The sequence below is a fragment of the Apiospora marii genome (genome assembly GCF_038362585.1).
Source record: "Apiospora marii strain CBS 49790 chromosome Unknown utg000003l_segment0_segment0, whole genome shotgun sequence".
NCBI classification, from domain to species: Eukaryota; Fungi; Ascomycota; class Sordariomycetes; order Amphisphaeriales; family Apiosporaceae; genus Apiospora; species Apiospora marii.
Genome location: NW_027117374.1, coordinates 7,431,517 through 7,447,162, shown reverse-complemented (window position 1 = coordinate 7,447,162; position 15,646 = coordinate 7,431,517). Strand labels below are relative to the sequence as shown.

Below are 15,646 nucleotides of genomic sequence, written 5' to 3'. Positions count from 1 at the left end.
GCGACTTAGACAGTCGCTGTCTCCGGGGATCGGCCTGGTCGGCTGTGGCGAGAGATAATGAGCTTTCTCGCAACCGATGATCATCCTCGCGCAGGACCCGATATGTTAGCGGGGTACGGCCTGTCCCGCTGTAGACCCTTGACGTTGGGCTGAGCGCTTCAGGCGATGAAGAAGTGAATTATCCGCTAATTTGAATACACACACACACACAAACACATGTATTAATGCCCGGGGTAACTGTTGCTAGATTACCGTTACATTTTATCATTTCTATGTCACCCAAAGCCCTTACGTAATTAATTTAAATGTCCTACTGATCACCTTAGGCTTTCTGTGGGGTCACTTAACAGTAGGACTGTACACCCAAAAGGATTAGGGCGGTCTCACTATTGTCGTAAACTATGTACAACAACACTTATAGAAATACCTATTTGTGAAACGATGGTCTCACGCAACTCAGCCAGTAAGAGTTAGCGCTCACGACCATAGCATGCCCAGTCCGTCTTTCTCGCGCCACCCATCGGTCTGGCTTCTATCCCTTCTCGATTTGCCTAACACGTCAGCATCTTCGGCCAATATCGTGTGCCCACCCATGATGTATGTTTCTGAGACTTGATTGTCCATCCCACATCGAATCAGCCGTGATTCCGATTCCACAATGCATAGGTAGCATGCATCTGCGGGTTAACCTCCATAGCCTGGCTTATGATGTGCGCTTTCTAGCGTCCCGCTATTCTTTTTTGCCGCCCTTCTATTAGCTGTCTTTGTCAACATCGAGACTACATACAGCCACATCGTACACGTCGGCAATTAGGCGGCTGCTAGTATTGCACATCAAGATAGCGGGAAAGCCTAGAGTAGTTACGACCTGCATTAGCTTAAGTCGCTAAGTAGTGGATCAGACAGTTTCGTCCATTGTTACATATATATATATATATTCGCCAGAGGATTCCATCAAGAAATATCATCCAAACTCAATCCCAGCAAGCCACTAAGAGTCAGAACGAGATCAAGTAACTTATAAGAATTTTACTCTATATTCATCATTACTACACCTTCCCTGAACACCATAGGCTGCCACATCCCAAGATGCCATTTGGCAATACTTCAGATGCATCTTCGTCGATAGCCGACAACGACTCGATCCTGACACCGGCAACTTCATCAACTGCCTCAGTGAAGGAAATCTGGGATGGACACTGCTTCCCCTCCACACCATGGCCCGGAAACACCTACCAAATAGTTGAGAAAGTTGGCGGCCGCCCCATCATTTGCCATGATGGCAATGTCTTACTTAGCGACCTGAGCAAAGTCCCCAAGAAATCCTGGTGGTTATGCGTAGAGAGCAATAATCATATGGGTTTTCAGAACCTACACAGCGGTTGCCATCTCGGACACGACGGTAACGAGAAGATGCAGGCTAGGACTGAGAAGATGAAAGACTGGGAGCACATTATCGCGAGGCCACACCCGCAAGGCGGATATCAGTTGCTGAGTAAATATTGGTGGCATTCGTTGAAGGTGATTGTCGTTGGTGGGGACGGAAAGAGCCTGATCAGACAGATGCATGGGAACACCTTTTTTGAGTTCAAAAAGCTATGAGTTCAAAAAACCAGAGCAGGAGAGATGAAGTATTGATATGAGATTAGTGTTAGCCTATATTGGTCGGGTATATGTAGCGGCGTGATGGTCGATCGAAACGGTCAAGGCTGTAGCTGCTCGTATATCGATAATAGCGGAGGTTCAGGAGTTAGGTGGGAGCTGCGACCCGCGCTCTTGGGGATGGATGCCCCCTTAGTATAAGGTCGGCACTGTGGTGGATACGCGGACGAGGCGGTGATCGGTATATCGATATGATAGATGGCACAAATGAACGATGGATAGACTGAGTTGAATGTGATCGACACTTCGGCACAAGTATAATGAAGCTGCTCGCTCTCAAGAGCACGGATGAGATCCACCTGGGCTTGCAACACTTGTTACTGGAGATCACGAAACAACTGCATCTTCTTAACTTTATTCAATAGCTACGCCAACTACGTTGGTATACCTAGACCGCTTGAAAGAGAACCCCGGGTTGGCGACATGAAAATTCAAATGTTCCACATACCGTAATCACCAAAAAACAATCACTGGACTTAAAATAGTCTAAGGGATGTCCGTGGCTTGGTGAGGCACACTTTACCTATTTTATTCCTTTCCTAAACCCGATTGCGAGCGCTGGGCAGCGGAGGAATTGAGCAGATACAATCAGACAGAATTGCGGGGTAAATGCAGCCGAGATAACATATGCTTCGAAGAGGCGAACTAGCGGCAGCGCCCACAGCCCATGCTGTAACCCCATCTAGCCTCCACAATTACAAGGGTGATCGTCCAGCACATATTGTAGATCCAAACATGGTCGAGTACGAAGTGATATGCTCAATAAATGCGTCCGCTACCGGGCAGCCCTCATAGCAATGTGGGCAAACGTAGTAAAGAGCGATATAGTCGGCTTGTTCGCCTCCCGGAAAGCAGACGCAATCTCTATGTTTAGATACGTAATAGTCTATTTGCACTGGTGCAAGTCGTGAGACAGCAGACAATCATTCATATAACTTGTTCGTTTGTTTCAATGCCTGGTGTTTTGTATGTGTTCATTTACGGCACGTAAAGCACTAGTGGCAAGTTTGTCGGCCCGCTTGTTGTGATGTACTGATGAATGGCCTTTCACCCAATGAAGTTCGAGCTTGACCGTAGAATTCATAGACTGCATCCGATTGATCATCCCTTCCAGAGCTCGACTCACATTATCTTTAGCCAGACATACAAAGCAATATAGAGGAGGTAGCGTACATGGACGACGCTCAAATTTCCGTGGCCAAAATCCCGAAATCAGTCCATGTGTGTAGCTTTCCGGGATGCAATAATAAGACGGGTTTTAAGAGACGCGAGCACCTTCGGAGGCACCAGAACACGTACGTCCTTGTACAGCTTTCTCTCGTCCCCTTGAAAATGCCCATCGCTGAAAGTCTACTACAGGAAACACGGCCTTGGATTAGTAGCAGGACTCTTGTAGGCGTGGACGAGCGCCTGTGATAGGTCAGCCATAGTACCGAAGAAAAGGACCCTGGTAACATGTGGTTCAGACCTATAACGCTGTCGTAATGGCAGATCTCGAGACTTCAGGAAAATATAGCTAGGTCCGGCCTCTTCTTTTTCCCTATGGCCACGGTCATGTAAACCATATGTTCTCGCACCTCCACACTGGTAATGGAAGCTGAAAGACGAAAGGGGCGTATCTTTATGGCTTGCGACAAGAACAAGGAGAAGCCACAAAGAAAGACTGCGATCCAGGCCGTTGAAACCTCCCATGTGTGCCATAGCATAAACCCCATGGCAGCCACGGCCAGAAACCCATGTAACTTTTTGGACATGTATCGTATACTAGGCCATAACTTCATCCCAGTGACTAAGCTTGCAAAGAAACAGAATACTGCGAGGCTGCCCGATATAATTTGCTCTCTATTTGCCACCGACGCAAACGAAACTCCGTGGAAAAGTATCTGTGCGCTTCCTTCCACGCCTTCCATTCGAGTTTAACGCCAAAACCTCACTCATGATGACCGGTATACGAAACGGAAAGCTTGATTCCCCTGCCTTACGAGAAATTGCGTGGAATCTTTCTTGCTGAAGACCCTATCAACATTGTATAGGTAGAGGGCCTGGATTCGTGTAGTTTGTAGGTACCGGCCACCACAAGTTCACATGGATACCAGGGTCATTCTCCTGCAAGCACGTTAGATATCATGATATGCTACAAATTCTCTTCTGCTTACTGAATAGGCACCAGGAAGATGGACTCCAGGGAACTCCCTAGTGCCCGACCCAGACACAGACAGCTGAGCGCATGCTTGGAAGAACTGTCTCATAGTTATAAGCGGAGGCCACCGCGAGATAAAGACAATGTTCTTACTCGTGCACCGCCAATATTATAGGCGCCATGTAGACCGAGGTGCTCTACTCGAAGCAAGTAGTCTCCAGCGACTATACACTGGGGGATTCGGACAGACAGTTCGGTTCGTCCCTCCGACGGCCACGTCAGCTGTGAGATGCCAAAGTCTGGCTGTTCCTGGGCAATCTTGAACTAGACGTCGCCGTCGCCGTCGAACGTCTTTGCCGTATGCGCTTTTGGAGCTTTGGCCATGTAGAATGCCACTGGGCCGGGGTGTTGAATGCTTGGGCTGACCCGAAACCCCACTGTCTCCCCAGATATGACCTGGCGAATTCCGGCGCTATAAGGGGGACTCCCCATTTCGTCGCATTGGATCTGTGCTGCGGAGGCATTCATGACCGGGCTTTGGCTCTCGTAGTTCGAGGTTTGACGGACATAGCTGTTTACAAATAAGTCTTTGGTGGCAGGGGCACGCATAGGAAAGGGACTCACGCCCAGTCTTCCGTCGCTTCACCATCATGTATCAGGTTAGGGAATATGTCTTCCAACCATATCAGTCACCCATCGCCTGGCAGCCGTGCTCTCGATTACTTACAGTGGGCGTGTACCAGGCCAAGCAAATGCGTAATCAGAATAACGTGCTTCATTCTGCTCTCTTCCTCGTTGAATCCACGGTAGTCTTCGGGCTTCCCCTTAGTGAGCAGCCAGTATGTCTAATATGTAAGTTAGTATGGCAAGATTATGGGCAGAGCCACCGTAGAAGACATCGACCGGCTGCCTTAGCAATCCTATATTGGCCAGTGGCGAGGCTGCGGCCACTTAGTTGAGGCGAAAGCGTGCCTGCGCTAGTCCTAATACTGAGAGGAATCAAAACCCAATGCAGGACCCGATCCGGCCCCTAGTCAGGATCCTTTCTGCTGACCTGGCTCTCGTACAACCAGGATGTAAGGTTGGAGCCAGTTGCGGAACTGATGGCTGTCTCAGATGGGCTACGCTTTTGGTAGGAAGCCGCAAGCAGCGAATTCCGCAGCCGCATCTCGGTTATGGGTAGCGTGTGAATGGATGATTTATTCTCAGAAACAACACCGGACGAAGGGCTGCGTCTTCATGGAGGCGTTTCTTCTTTCGTTGATGGTCGTATCCGGTGCTATGGGTATTACGTGTGTCAAAGATTGGCGTCTTCTTCCTGTACTTAGGCTCTACATGCTACTGGTGAGTGGTGCTCTATCCCATATGAAAATGGATAATCTGACAAATTAGGTCATCTCTGTTGGCTATGGACTAGAAGACCTCTTGGTCGCGATTTGGACAATCTGGGACCTAATTGATCCCTGGTCCCCGGTGACGGACTGAGATACTCTATTCTATGGAGCTTTGGAAGATCATCAAGATACTCTGTTCTCATGACCCAGTTCTCGAGTCGTAGTTTCCGAGCCCCTACTGCTGTTGCAGTGACAGGGGTACGATCCCTTATTCAGCTAGCGTGCTTAGCTACTCATTCCCTTTGTCCATACATAAGGAGCATAGCAGGGCCCTTTTCTTTTGTAGATTCTCTTCTCTTAGACAGCACTCTTATACATACCATCGCACACACTCTCTCTCGTGCAACAACTGCTGCATTCTAAATATATAACGCTACTTAAGCAACAGCCGTCATTTGATATGGCCTGAGGAGCACGGCCACAGATGTGCACTTGGTCTCCAGGCTAGAATCGAGCTCATCCATCTTCCAATCGTTGGTAACTTTATCTGTACAGTCCAATGTCAAGTTGATAGAACCGTAAGCGTGGAATCGTACACTGTGCCAACGTAAGAATGGAGCTTCATTGATATTCGAAGGTCACTTATGGCCACTGGGGTCCTCATCTCTGCAGACCCACGTTTGGTTGATATTGAGCGTACGACTGAGACTGTTGAAGTCGAAGGTCGTCTGCGTGGTAGTACCCTCTGTTCCATTGGCGCACTTATAGGGAATGGTACCATAGAAGCCACCGAACGGCTGGCTATCCGATGCACTACATTGAGATGCGTGCAACAACGCGGGATTCGACAGGTCGAAGCTGACATTTCCTCGTGCATTCAATCCCTTGTGGTCGAAGTTCCTGATCTCTCAAGCAAAATTGCCGAGGGTCGCAGCCTGGCAGCCTGTCGCATTCGTCCGGCTGCGCATTGGCGAAGCAGCTGCCGATAGTGTAGTCAAGACGGCGATGGCGTGCTGCATGGTGGTCAAGTGGCCGGGTCAAGCAAACTTTGGGCGAATGTCCGCAGCTGAAGCACATCTTGAGAATCACGTCGCGGTGGGCTAAGGCTACCGCTCCCTAAATATCCAGCCAACTAGCCGCTTTTATGAGAATCAATATCAGAAAATCATACATTTGCTCGGCTAGATATGCGGGTACCTTGGTGTCCTTTAGAATACCATATGGACCAAAGCTGGTTGCTAGCAGTACTTCCGCCTCTGAGTACTCCATCCCCCTATCCCAGACAAAAAACCACTCAATCGAATCAGTTTTGGTGCTGCAAAGTAGCCCAGTACTGGTCCAGGAAAGCAGCATACTGGTCTAGATCCTGCTCCGACTCCCAAGTTGGGCATTCGTACCCAATCCACTTTACAGAGTAGTATAGGACTCCACTTCTGGGGTCATAGTGCCCTATCACCGCATCCATATTATGATCTGATTTGCCCTCCCTGATTGCGGGCCGCTGCTGGCCCTCCAGCCATACGGCCACAGAACCATCTCGTTCGCATACCCAGAGCAAGTCCACGTTCGGCCCGCCCTCCAGCAAACGCCCCTTGTTCTCGGCTAACACGCCATGGAATACAGCATTAGGCGTTTGCAGAGTGTAGAGAACCCGCGCTACGACTAGATTCAATGACCAATGTGTTCGGATCCCCAAGCCTTTCAAAGCTGATGTAAGATCTTGCGTTGCCATGTTTTATGCTTCCTTTCGTCATATATAATCTATCCTGACGAAAAGCTGCGATGTGCGACCATAGTTCAGTACGGTATGTACTAGTGCAAATTTGTGTAGAACCGTGTCTGGAAGGCGCTTTTATATGGATTCCGCTCTCCTGGTCCGGTTATGGCGTAACAGCACCGGCTGGGTAGCGGCATTATTGACGACGTAGCCCTGAATAGGCTTTTGCCGTGTACACTATATCCGATTCGGGTCACAGTAGGCACATCTAGCACTAAAAGTCGACCTAAGTAAAAGTTGGCTCTGCAGTTCCAAAGGCTTCACATCGATCCCTTAAATAGCAGCTTGTGTTATGTCTCCAGTGACTACCCTGCACTAGCGGGTCACGCCTTATGGGGCAGTGGCTCTATCGGCTCCGATTAACGCGATAATTCACTCCCGTAACCCCGCATAGCCTCGATCTTGTCGATCACCCATGCGAGGCCCGTAGTGCACTCACTAAGGCGAAGCTGTATGCTATTGTCACCTACAAGCCGTCCTCTTTCCAAATAATCGGCCCGCTTACGTTTGAATGTGCTTACGTTTGAATGTCACCGACTACTCTGTACACTTTAGCGCGTACGCGATGCTACTTTAGCCTTGAGTTGAGGGTCTTAGCCGAAAGGTTGCCATCTAAATTCATCTACATTAAGCAATGCCCTTGGGCTATTCCGTCCTCATGGCCTCTGCCTCAACGTCGTCACTGACATCGTGCGCAACCAACTGCATCGCCAGGCCCAGAAGAGATGACAGTGAAGCAGTAGGACGTACTCGGCGAATGACTTTCTGTTCGTCGTTCTCGGACGCCATGAACGTGGCAAACGCCAGGAACCACTGTCCGGCGTTGTTCCTGGAAAGATGCGCCATGCAGCCGCCCAAAAGTGACTGTCGCGTTTACAGTACGGACAGAGCTGGATCAACAGAAAGAGTTGTGTGCTGGCTGGTAGGACAGCAGGCGCAGCGTTTTCATGTCATGGATGATGTGCACTGTCGGCAAGGCAGCTCGCGACCAGGCTAACGGCTTGGAACACGCCACCTCGGCAGATGCGCAGACAGTGACTCGTCGATGCTCAGCAGGAGCTTTGTCCAATTCGTCGTTCCAAGGGGCGTCTGCGTTTGCACTTACACCCCCAGACAGTTCTAACGCCTACCTCTCTCCAAGTTTGAGGGCTTTGACGCCACTCCGATCAGTCTAGAGCATGGTAAAGCCGGCGTCTTCCAACGAGACCCCCGAAGCGAGCGCGAGCTGCGCCTGTAAGTGAAACTCCGACCCGAATGCGGGTGTGGGTTTGGATTTTCTTTGCGCGCCTGCCTCTGCCTCTGCCGTCGCGGCGGGGTCGTTGTTCCACAGCGCGTGCAGCGCCTGCTTGGCGTCCAGGTTGAACAGCATCATCTCCGTCAGGTCGCTGATGCCCTGCTCCAGGGACTCGGTAACGTCCGGGTTGAACTCGGGCCGCAGCACGCCGCCTTGGGCGTTCGTGTGCGCAAGGGCGCTGGCCAAGTCTCCCAAGTCGAGCGGCACGGTGGCGATGACACGCCGGACGTCGTCCAGCAGCTCATCCGACGAAGCCCCCGCAAGCGGGCTTTGACTGGCTTCGGCCGTGGCCGCGGCCAGACGCATGGTGGACGAGATGAGGGTGAGGTAAGGCAGAAAGGACGGCGTATACCGAAGGGTATAGAGCTGGGTATAGGACCGCAGGAGGGCCCGAACGGCGTCGGCGGCTTCGGTGCAGACGTCACGTGGTACGACGGTCGAGCCTTTTATGCGCAAGCGGATGTACGGGCGGAAAGGAGCATGATGGCACAGTGGTAGTAGATGTGGACAACGAAGACCGAGGGTGTGTAGTTGGCGCCCAGACGGAGGGCCTCGGGAATCCCGTTGTACCAGTCCAGGTAGTGGTTGTAGGCTTCCAGAAGAGCGTGGGCCATGACGGGGACGTTAGGCGTCTGCATAAGGTACGCCGTGCTGTGGCCCAGCTGGCTGATCTCGCAGAAGCACTTGAAAACGGACTGCGTGTTGGACGCCTGCATATGCAGGAGTTGCGTAGAAGTCGAGGCCCCCAGGGCCGTGTGATCTGGTTCGGAGTGTTAGCATTAGGGGGTCAGCCGCTCCGAGACTCTCTCTCTACCTTGGGGAGACCTACCTTGGGGTGGATATGGGGTCCACGGTGCCGCCTCGATGTCGGCGTTCATGGGCCGTCTCGGGGGTAGCGACGGCGCACGCGAGGTCAGCGGCAACGTGCCCCCTACCATGGACCAGACGTTGTCCAGGGCGAAGGCCCCCCAGAACGTCGTGTTGGAGACGGCGACGTTACCCGCGTCACCGAAGTGGCCGTCCTGGCGTATGCCCATCTCGAGGGCCAACCGCATGCTCTGTCCGGCATAGTACCTGCTTTCCGTGTTCCGCCCGCACCTCACCTCGCGAATGGTCATGATGCTCATGGATTGGATGTTGGTCAGGTGTATTGGTTGCTGTCTTGGGCCGCGAGCCTCAGGGACTCTTGGAAGAAGTGGTCACTGAGGACCTGCGACTCATCCGACGGGGTGGCGCCCGAGGAGAACAGGCGGATAGCAGGGCGTTGACCAGCGTCGCCGAGCAGTACATTTGTCTCCCGCTCAAAAAGTCCGCCAGGAAATACTCCTTGTGGATCGTGGCAAATGTCGGGTATTCCCAGCAAAAGTAGAGAGCGAGCAAGTGTTGAACCAGATCCATGTCCTGCGTTACGCTGGTCCACGTGCTGCCGTAGAGATTCTGGTCGGACAGCGCCACGGCGGGCGACATGTAGTCCATGAAATTGTAATCGGTGGCGCCCTGCGGGACGGATGGAGAGAGTATCGTGGGCAGGACTCTGTTATAAGACGCCATACTCGTGGTCCACATGGTGATTTCGGGGGGGGAAGCCGGCGCCGGCAGACGACGGGATGGGGTTCCGATCAGGCATTTCGCTGTCTGGTGCCTTGCCCGCCCAGTCGGGAAGGGGAGTGGTGACATCCGAATATTGCGTAGACTGTTGGGTCGAATGTGATTGGGTCAGGACAGAGAGGAGCCGTCGTCTGCTACCAAGGCTGCCGAAGCTGCCGAAGCCGGCGGCGTCCCGTCATCTTCGGCCTCCGAGGGCACGGTATCTTGCAGCCATTGAGAGACAGCATCGACGCTCTGGCCACCACGCAACCGGGCGAGCACTTGGTTGTACATCTCGGGGCTGGTAAGTCCCGCCAGCACAGACTCGTTGTGGTGAAGGCAGCGTTTCAATTGGTCGACTTCCTCGCGGAGGCTGTCTTTGGATTGCTTCAACGGCTTCTCATAATGGCAATGGGCTACTCCATGCTCTAAACATCTCCGGCATGGGTTATTGCCGTCGCACTGTAGTGGCGGTCAATCACAAGTCTCGGATCGTCACAAAACATTGTGACATTAGAAAAGAAAAAGGGGGAAAAGGGTACCTTGGCGCGATTCCTCTTACACTCGTTGCAAGCGTTTCAGGTCACGTCGCTGGCCCGCCGGCTCCTCTTGTTTCGGCCCGTGGCAGCTGCAGTGCCTGGCAGACCCGGCTGGGCATTAGAAGCCCCGCGGGTACCGCCTTTGGTCTTTCCTTCATCGCTCGCCATGGGGAACGTCAACAATGGATGGCTGGATCTTGAGCTTTTGGTCCGACTCAATGCTAAGGTTGGGAAGAGCGAGAACCAATATGGTAAATTAGCCTGCACGCCTGGTTAACCTTGCCTTAGGGCAAAAATAAAATACAATAAAAGCAGGTGGTGGAGACAATGACGAAAAACAGTAGATCTTTTGAACAAAAGCCGGCAGGCACCAACCGGCAACGCGTACGCAGGCTCGGACTGCCTCCGGTAGCCACTTTATATTTGGTAAATAGTTGGTATCCGTTGCATTCGATCGTCCATCTTGGACCGTAACGAGCGTGGTGCATGAGTCCAGTCAGCCGTTACTCGGTGGAGAAACCGATTTTGGAGGCGACAGTCAAGTGCGGTTGAGAAGGGCCGGAGCAGCGTTGTTCATGCTCGTGGACGTCAGGGTTCTGGTCAAGGTCCGCATCGGTTCCGCCAGAGGCGCGATGAGCTTCCTCTTCTGTCGCGGTACTGGCAACACGTCATCTGAACCGGAATACAAGTTGAGAGACACCTGTCCAGAACTTTTGGAAGAGTACTGGAAGAGCCAGGGTGGTAGAGATAAGTGCCTTGCCAGACGCAGTCATGGTAAGAGAGCCCAATGAGCCCCTCCGAAGCGTTGGCTATTAAAAGTGAAGCTATATTAAGCCAAAGGACCCGCAGCCGTGCAGGGCAGCTGTCTTGGAAGTACATAGTAACAACAGCACTAAAGAACTTAGTTGAAGCTGGCAAGGATTTTAGCTGATTGTGGCAGCAAGGTATTACGAATCAATCGTATTATACCCGACAGTCTGGGTACGCTACGTCGAGTGTTTAGCTAGGGCGGACGGGGCGAAGATGGAAGTACGGGTCGTCACGACATCCACATCTACAAGGCAGCAGTGCCTGGTACGCTCCTGGCTATGTTTCGTAATCCTGACAAGCCCTATGATCTAGGTGATGCTGGGTTTATCATCAAATACCATAAGGTTGCGGTATGGCCATTTTTAGGACTGGCAGAGCGCTTGGGGCCACTGCTGGGTGTGGCCCCTTCTACGCCTCCTAGTCAGGTTTGGATCCAAGTAGAAGGTTGACACGCTAGATGCGTCATCTCTCTCCTTGTGCGCATTGATAGTCACCGTATCTGGCCCTGTCTGGTCTTCCGGCTGTGAAGGTCATGAACATTTGATGAAGAAGCAGTGATTTCCATGCTGTTATTCTCGCTATTCCATCTTGCGATTGGTGAAGGGCCGTCGCAATCATGCATGTTGACGCGGGTACAATACTGTAAATTGTGGTCATTCAAAAGTAAAAGCCCGATGTACTGTGGGGCGTCTGCGCCGTGCGTAAGCGATATAGGAGAAGTACCGATCGCCAAGCAAGACTTTCGTAGGGCTGCATAGTTGGCGCTGGCAGGTACCGCTACCGCTAAGCCCAGTACTCCAGCTGACTCGGAGCCAACGGTTGATCAGTGGATTACACCCTGGATAGAAGAGCAGCGTTGAGCTGGCTGTTTTGAGAGTCATTCTACGCTTATCCTAAGGCTTAGTACTTAATACTTGTCGCAAACACAGCTACTTCAAACTCTTTACTGATAAAACCTATCCTCTCACGGTAGTCTATGTCAGGCATTTTCGCAAAACGATGGCCAAGGGCCATCTCTATTGTAGGTGTAATCTTCGGATCGGGGCCAGGACGGTTCGGTGGTGTCGTCGTTGTCCTGTATCGTACGTGCGTCGATCGGGCGCGGGGGACTGCGCAGAGGCTGCAAGGGATCAGTTTTGTTATTCCGCCATTCATCGACCCTCGAGTAATCATGGAAAACATTTGGTCGTGTTGAGACTTCGATAGTCGGGGGGCCGTGTTGATGGTTTTGTTCGGGAGCTTGCTGGAAAACGAAATGTGAAGGATCGTTAGAAATGGCGAGACAAGAGTGGCACAGCTAGGCCATTAATGGAAGACACAGTGCCTGTGGAGCGACAATTTCCTCTCTTTTACAGGCTGTAGGCCTGACTTTTAGTGGGTAGTTAGCTAGACCACGGGCCCCAGCCACTAAAAAGTAATGAATAGGTGTGCGGACATGGACAGTGCTTTCCACTACGTGGGTTCTTTGGTCATGCCAAACTCTGTTCTGACGACGTCCTCCATAATGAACGGCGCAATTGCGAAAGAGTATTTCATTCAGCTCGATACCAGTCAATAGCCAAAACGGCCATTCGATTCGACCACAGCGCCCTGTACCCGCCCCTTCGCAGTCGATTGCAGTATATACCACGCCATGATGCTGATTGGACAGTGGGCCTCGCAAGATGGCGCAGGGTTGCCTTAGTAGCACTTTTAGTTGTAGTGGGCTGGCGCATTCAGCATCTGACACAGCCGACAACTTCACTATCTAACGTATGTAGGTGCTAGAAGCATCGAAAGAATTAATCATTGTTCCTGAGATCTTGGCCTAGATCGACGTAGTACCAACATAAACCCGATAGATTCGAACAGCAATCCTAGTCCGCCTCTAAAGATCCTCTCGCTCGGTACGTTTCCGATCCTAAAGAGACGCCGGCCACCGTTTATCTTCAATAGGCAAGCCTCCTTTCTTGAACTGCATCTCGACGCCGCATAACAGTATGAAGCCAGGCATTTATCACTTTAATGGATGGGGCCCCGTGGTCTAGCGGGTTTTGGACGCAGAAACAGAAGAGCAGCTACGGCTCGCCGGCGCGTCTAGTGGGCGGGGTCAAATGACATGGCCAGCCGAAGGTTGCACTCTGCTTGGAGGGGCTGCATAGCCACGGGCACATCAAATGCAATCACTCGAACAAGCCCCTAGGACACATTAGAGCTTCCCATTCTAGATTCGAGGAGATCGCATGGTTTATCTGAGGACAGACGGTACGCCAGGCCGGCAGCATAGCCTCAGCAGACTAAAGACTATGCAAACCTGGCCTTTATACCGCCCCAACGAAGTTGCTCATGCCCTGTCCGCTTCATCTCAACCGCCCTTCGCTGCTTGTCTGCCTCTGGCCCCTGGCATGTAGCACCTCGCCTCTATGGCCCGAATCTTCATACGTCAAAACGCGTCATACTCCCTACATCCGCTACGCTGGCTGCAAACGATTGTAGAGCAGGACGCGCTTCCGAGAACAACCCTCGAGGCGATCCGCACCATGTTTTCTCTTTGTCCTGACCGCAGATACCCGCCGGGGTTTAGGCGCTGGCCGTAGGACCGCTTGGTCAAAGTCAATCACCATGACACGTCCACGCTCCACGTTCCACAGCACGTTGGCGTCGTGCAGGTCGCCGTGGTCCACCCCCGCCGCCCACACCGCCTCCAACGAGCGACGCCTCTGCGCCTCCAGCTCCGCCGCCCCCATGCCTGCGTCCGTCGCCCTCTCGCCGCCCCACGACATGAGCATCATGTGCAACACCCTCCTTGCTCCCGGTAGCACGTATCCCCGGTCCAGGTGCACCAGGCCTAGGTGTACAGGTACCACCCAGCCCTCGAGCGCCGCCAGCCGCGCGTAGACCTGGCACTCGTGCTGCAGCCGCTCGAGACCATCCGACAGTGTCCCCTTGCCGACAAAGGTGTAGCCGTATACTTCAAGTTCCACTTGGAACAGCACGCCTGTCGCTCCCCTCTTCCCCCACCCGCCTAGCCCCAAGAAGCCCCGGTACGGACTGTCGCGCAGCTGCTCACTGACCAGGCGTGTGAACCCGTCGGCCGTGACAGGGTGCCGGAAGCCGTCTCCACCCGCAGCACGATGCGCGAGCACATTCGGGCAACCGTCGTCGAGCTCCCAGCCCATCTTGAGGCCTAGCAGGTACGCCTGCGAGCAGTACTGGAGGGTAGGCGCCGACTGGCGCGTCTCATCTTCCTCAGAGCTGCTATGCGATGGGCCGCCCTTCCGCTTCTCCACGGGCCTTGTCCACGGCGGCAGTAAGCCATCTTCCGGCCCGTCCTCGTCCGCGCTCTCGTCATTCCGGCGAGGCGACGCCGGTGTCCTACAGGACGGCCTTGGCCGCAGTGGGACTCGCCGGCCAATAGAGCTCTCGTCGGATACAAAATCTGGATCCGTTCGCCGCAGAGGCGATGATGATGGCGCCTTGGACGACTCCGTCTCTGATAGCCCCGTCTCTCCGGTCGAGAAGAATTGCGCGGCATCCTCGTACGGCTCTGCCCATTTCTTCAAGGCCGCCTTCGCGCTCCCCAGGGCGGCGTCGAGGAAAGCTCCCTGAAGCGCATCCGATTGGAGACTCAACAGGCAAAAGCTGCTGAGCTGCGCCACGGCCGTGTAGATCCGTTTTTCCGCCCAGTCTCCGCACAATGCGTCGCCGACATCTTCACTGGGCACACAGGGGTGGCAGAACAGCGTTTGTGGGTCGGCCCAGTCGACGTGGAGCAGCAGCAGCGACTCGCCCGCTGCCACATAGCCATACGCAACCCCGTAGGTGACCATGTAGTCGAAGACTTGGGTGAGCGCCATGGCCAGCCGCGCTTCGGATCCGACTTGCTCTTGCTCGGCATCCGTCCTCGACGTCGTCCTGTTCACTTGTTCGACGACGTCCATGAACAAGGTTTCCTTCGCGAGGGCCACCTTCACATGCTTCGCCGCAATCTTGTGAGCGGCCTTGTAGTCGTAGACAAACGCCACGCTTTCGTCCCCGCCGGGCCGCGTTCGGAGCCCGGCTCCATTCGGGTTGGTCGACCGAGGCTTCCTTCTCCGCTCGGATGCTGCTCGTTTGTTCGGCCCGGTCCGCCGTCGCTCTGGCTCTTCGGTGTCCAGGTCCTCCTCGTTCGACAGCGGGGTTCCGCCGCTCGCGTTCGTGATTTCACGGTGGTTGTCGCTGAATCGTAGCCGGCTGAACCCGTATTTCGCGCGTATTGCTTCTTGGCTACCCAGTTGCTGGAGAATAGCAAAGACAGGATCCTCGACTGCGACCTTTCAAAAGAAGCGACCGCGTTCTCGTTGCCCGCCAGCTTGTGGGAAATCGTCCTTCCGATGTCTCGGGTGGTGCTCTCTTGGTAGAAGAGCCGCTCGCCTCCACAGGCGTTCACGAGGACGCCAAACTGCTGTTGGCGGAGTACGTCGGCAAACCGGGTCCAAGGACGAAGCCATTTCGGGTAGAACTTGCCATCGACTTTTGTGAATC

General features: G+C 53.3%; 5 protein-coding genes across 5 annotated transcripts; 1 reads left to right on the top strand and 4 right to left on the bottom strand.

Moving 5' to 3' along the window:
• Positions 1 to 1,089: 1,089 nt before the first annotated feature.
• Positions 1,090 to 1,602, top strand: PG985_005807 (uncharacterized protein; the record flags this gene model as incomplete). The annotated part of the gene is made up of 1 exon (XM_066825576.1): positions 1,090 to 1,602. One exon carries the CDS (start codon positions 1,090 to 1,092, stop codon positions 1,600 to 1,602), a length of 513 nt encoding a protein of 170 aa, XP_066688736.1.
• A 2,524-nt stretch (positions 1,603 to 4,126) lies between these two features.
• Positions 4,127 to 4,970, bottom strand: PG985_005806 (fungal cellulose binding domain containing protein; the record flags this gene model as incomplete). The annotated part of the gene is made up of 4 exons (XM_066825575.1): positions 4,127 to 4,373; positions 4,427 to 4,475; positions 4,530 to 4,647; positions 4,857 to 4,970. The coding sequence occupies 4 exons, from the start codon at positions 4,968 to 4,970 to the stop codon at positions 4,127 to 4,129; spliced, it is 528 nt and encodes a 175-aa protein (XP_066688735.1).
• Positions 4,971 to 7,558: 2,588 nt separating this feature from the next.
• PG985_005805 (uncharacterized protein) lies at positions 7,559 to 7,759 on the bottom strand (the record flags this gene model as incomplete). Its single annotated transcript, XM_066825574.1, has 1 exon — positions 7,559 to 7,759. The coding sequence occupies one exon, from the start codon at positions 7,757 to 7,759 to the stop codon at positions 7,559 to 7,561; it is 201 nt and encodes a 66-aa protein (XP_066688734.1).
• A 325-nt stretch (positions 7,760 to 8,084) lies between these two features.
• Positions 8,085 to 9,884, bottom strand: PG985_005804 (uncharacterized protein; the record flags this gene model as incomplete). The annotated part of the gene is made up of 4 exons (XM_066825573.1): positions 8,085 to 8,650; positions 8,674 to 8,967; positions 9,037 to 9,390; positions 9,434 to 9,884. The coding sequence occupies 4 exons, from the start codon at positions 9,882 to 9,884 to the stop codon at positions 8,085 to 8,087; spliced, it is 1,665 nt and encodes a 554-aa protein (XP_066688733.1).
• A 39-nt stretch (positions 9,885 to 9,923) lies between these two features.
• PG985_005803 (uncharacterized protein) lies at positions 9,924 to 10,501 on the bottom strand (the record flags this gene model as incomplete). Its single annotated transcript, XM_066825572.1, has 2 exons — positions 9,924 to 10,256; positions 10,382 to 10,501. 2 exons carry the CDS (start codon positions 10,499 to 10,501, stop codon positions 9,924 to 9,926), a joined length of 453 nt encoding a protein of 150 aa, XP_066688732.1.
• Positions 10,502 to 15,646: the final 5,145 nt, after the last annotated feature.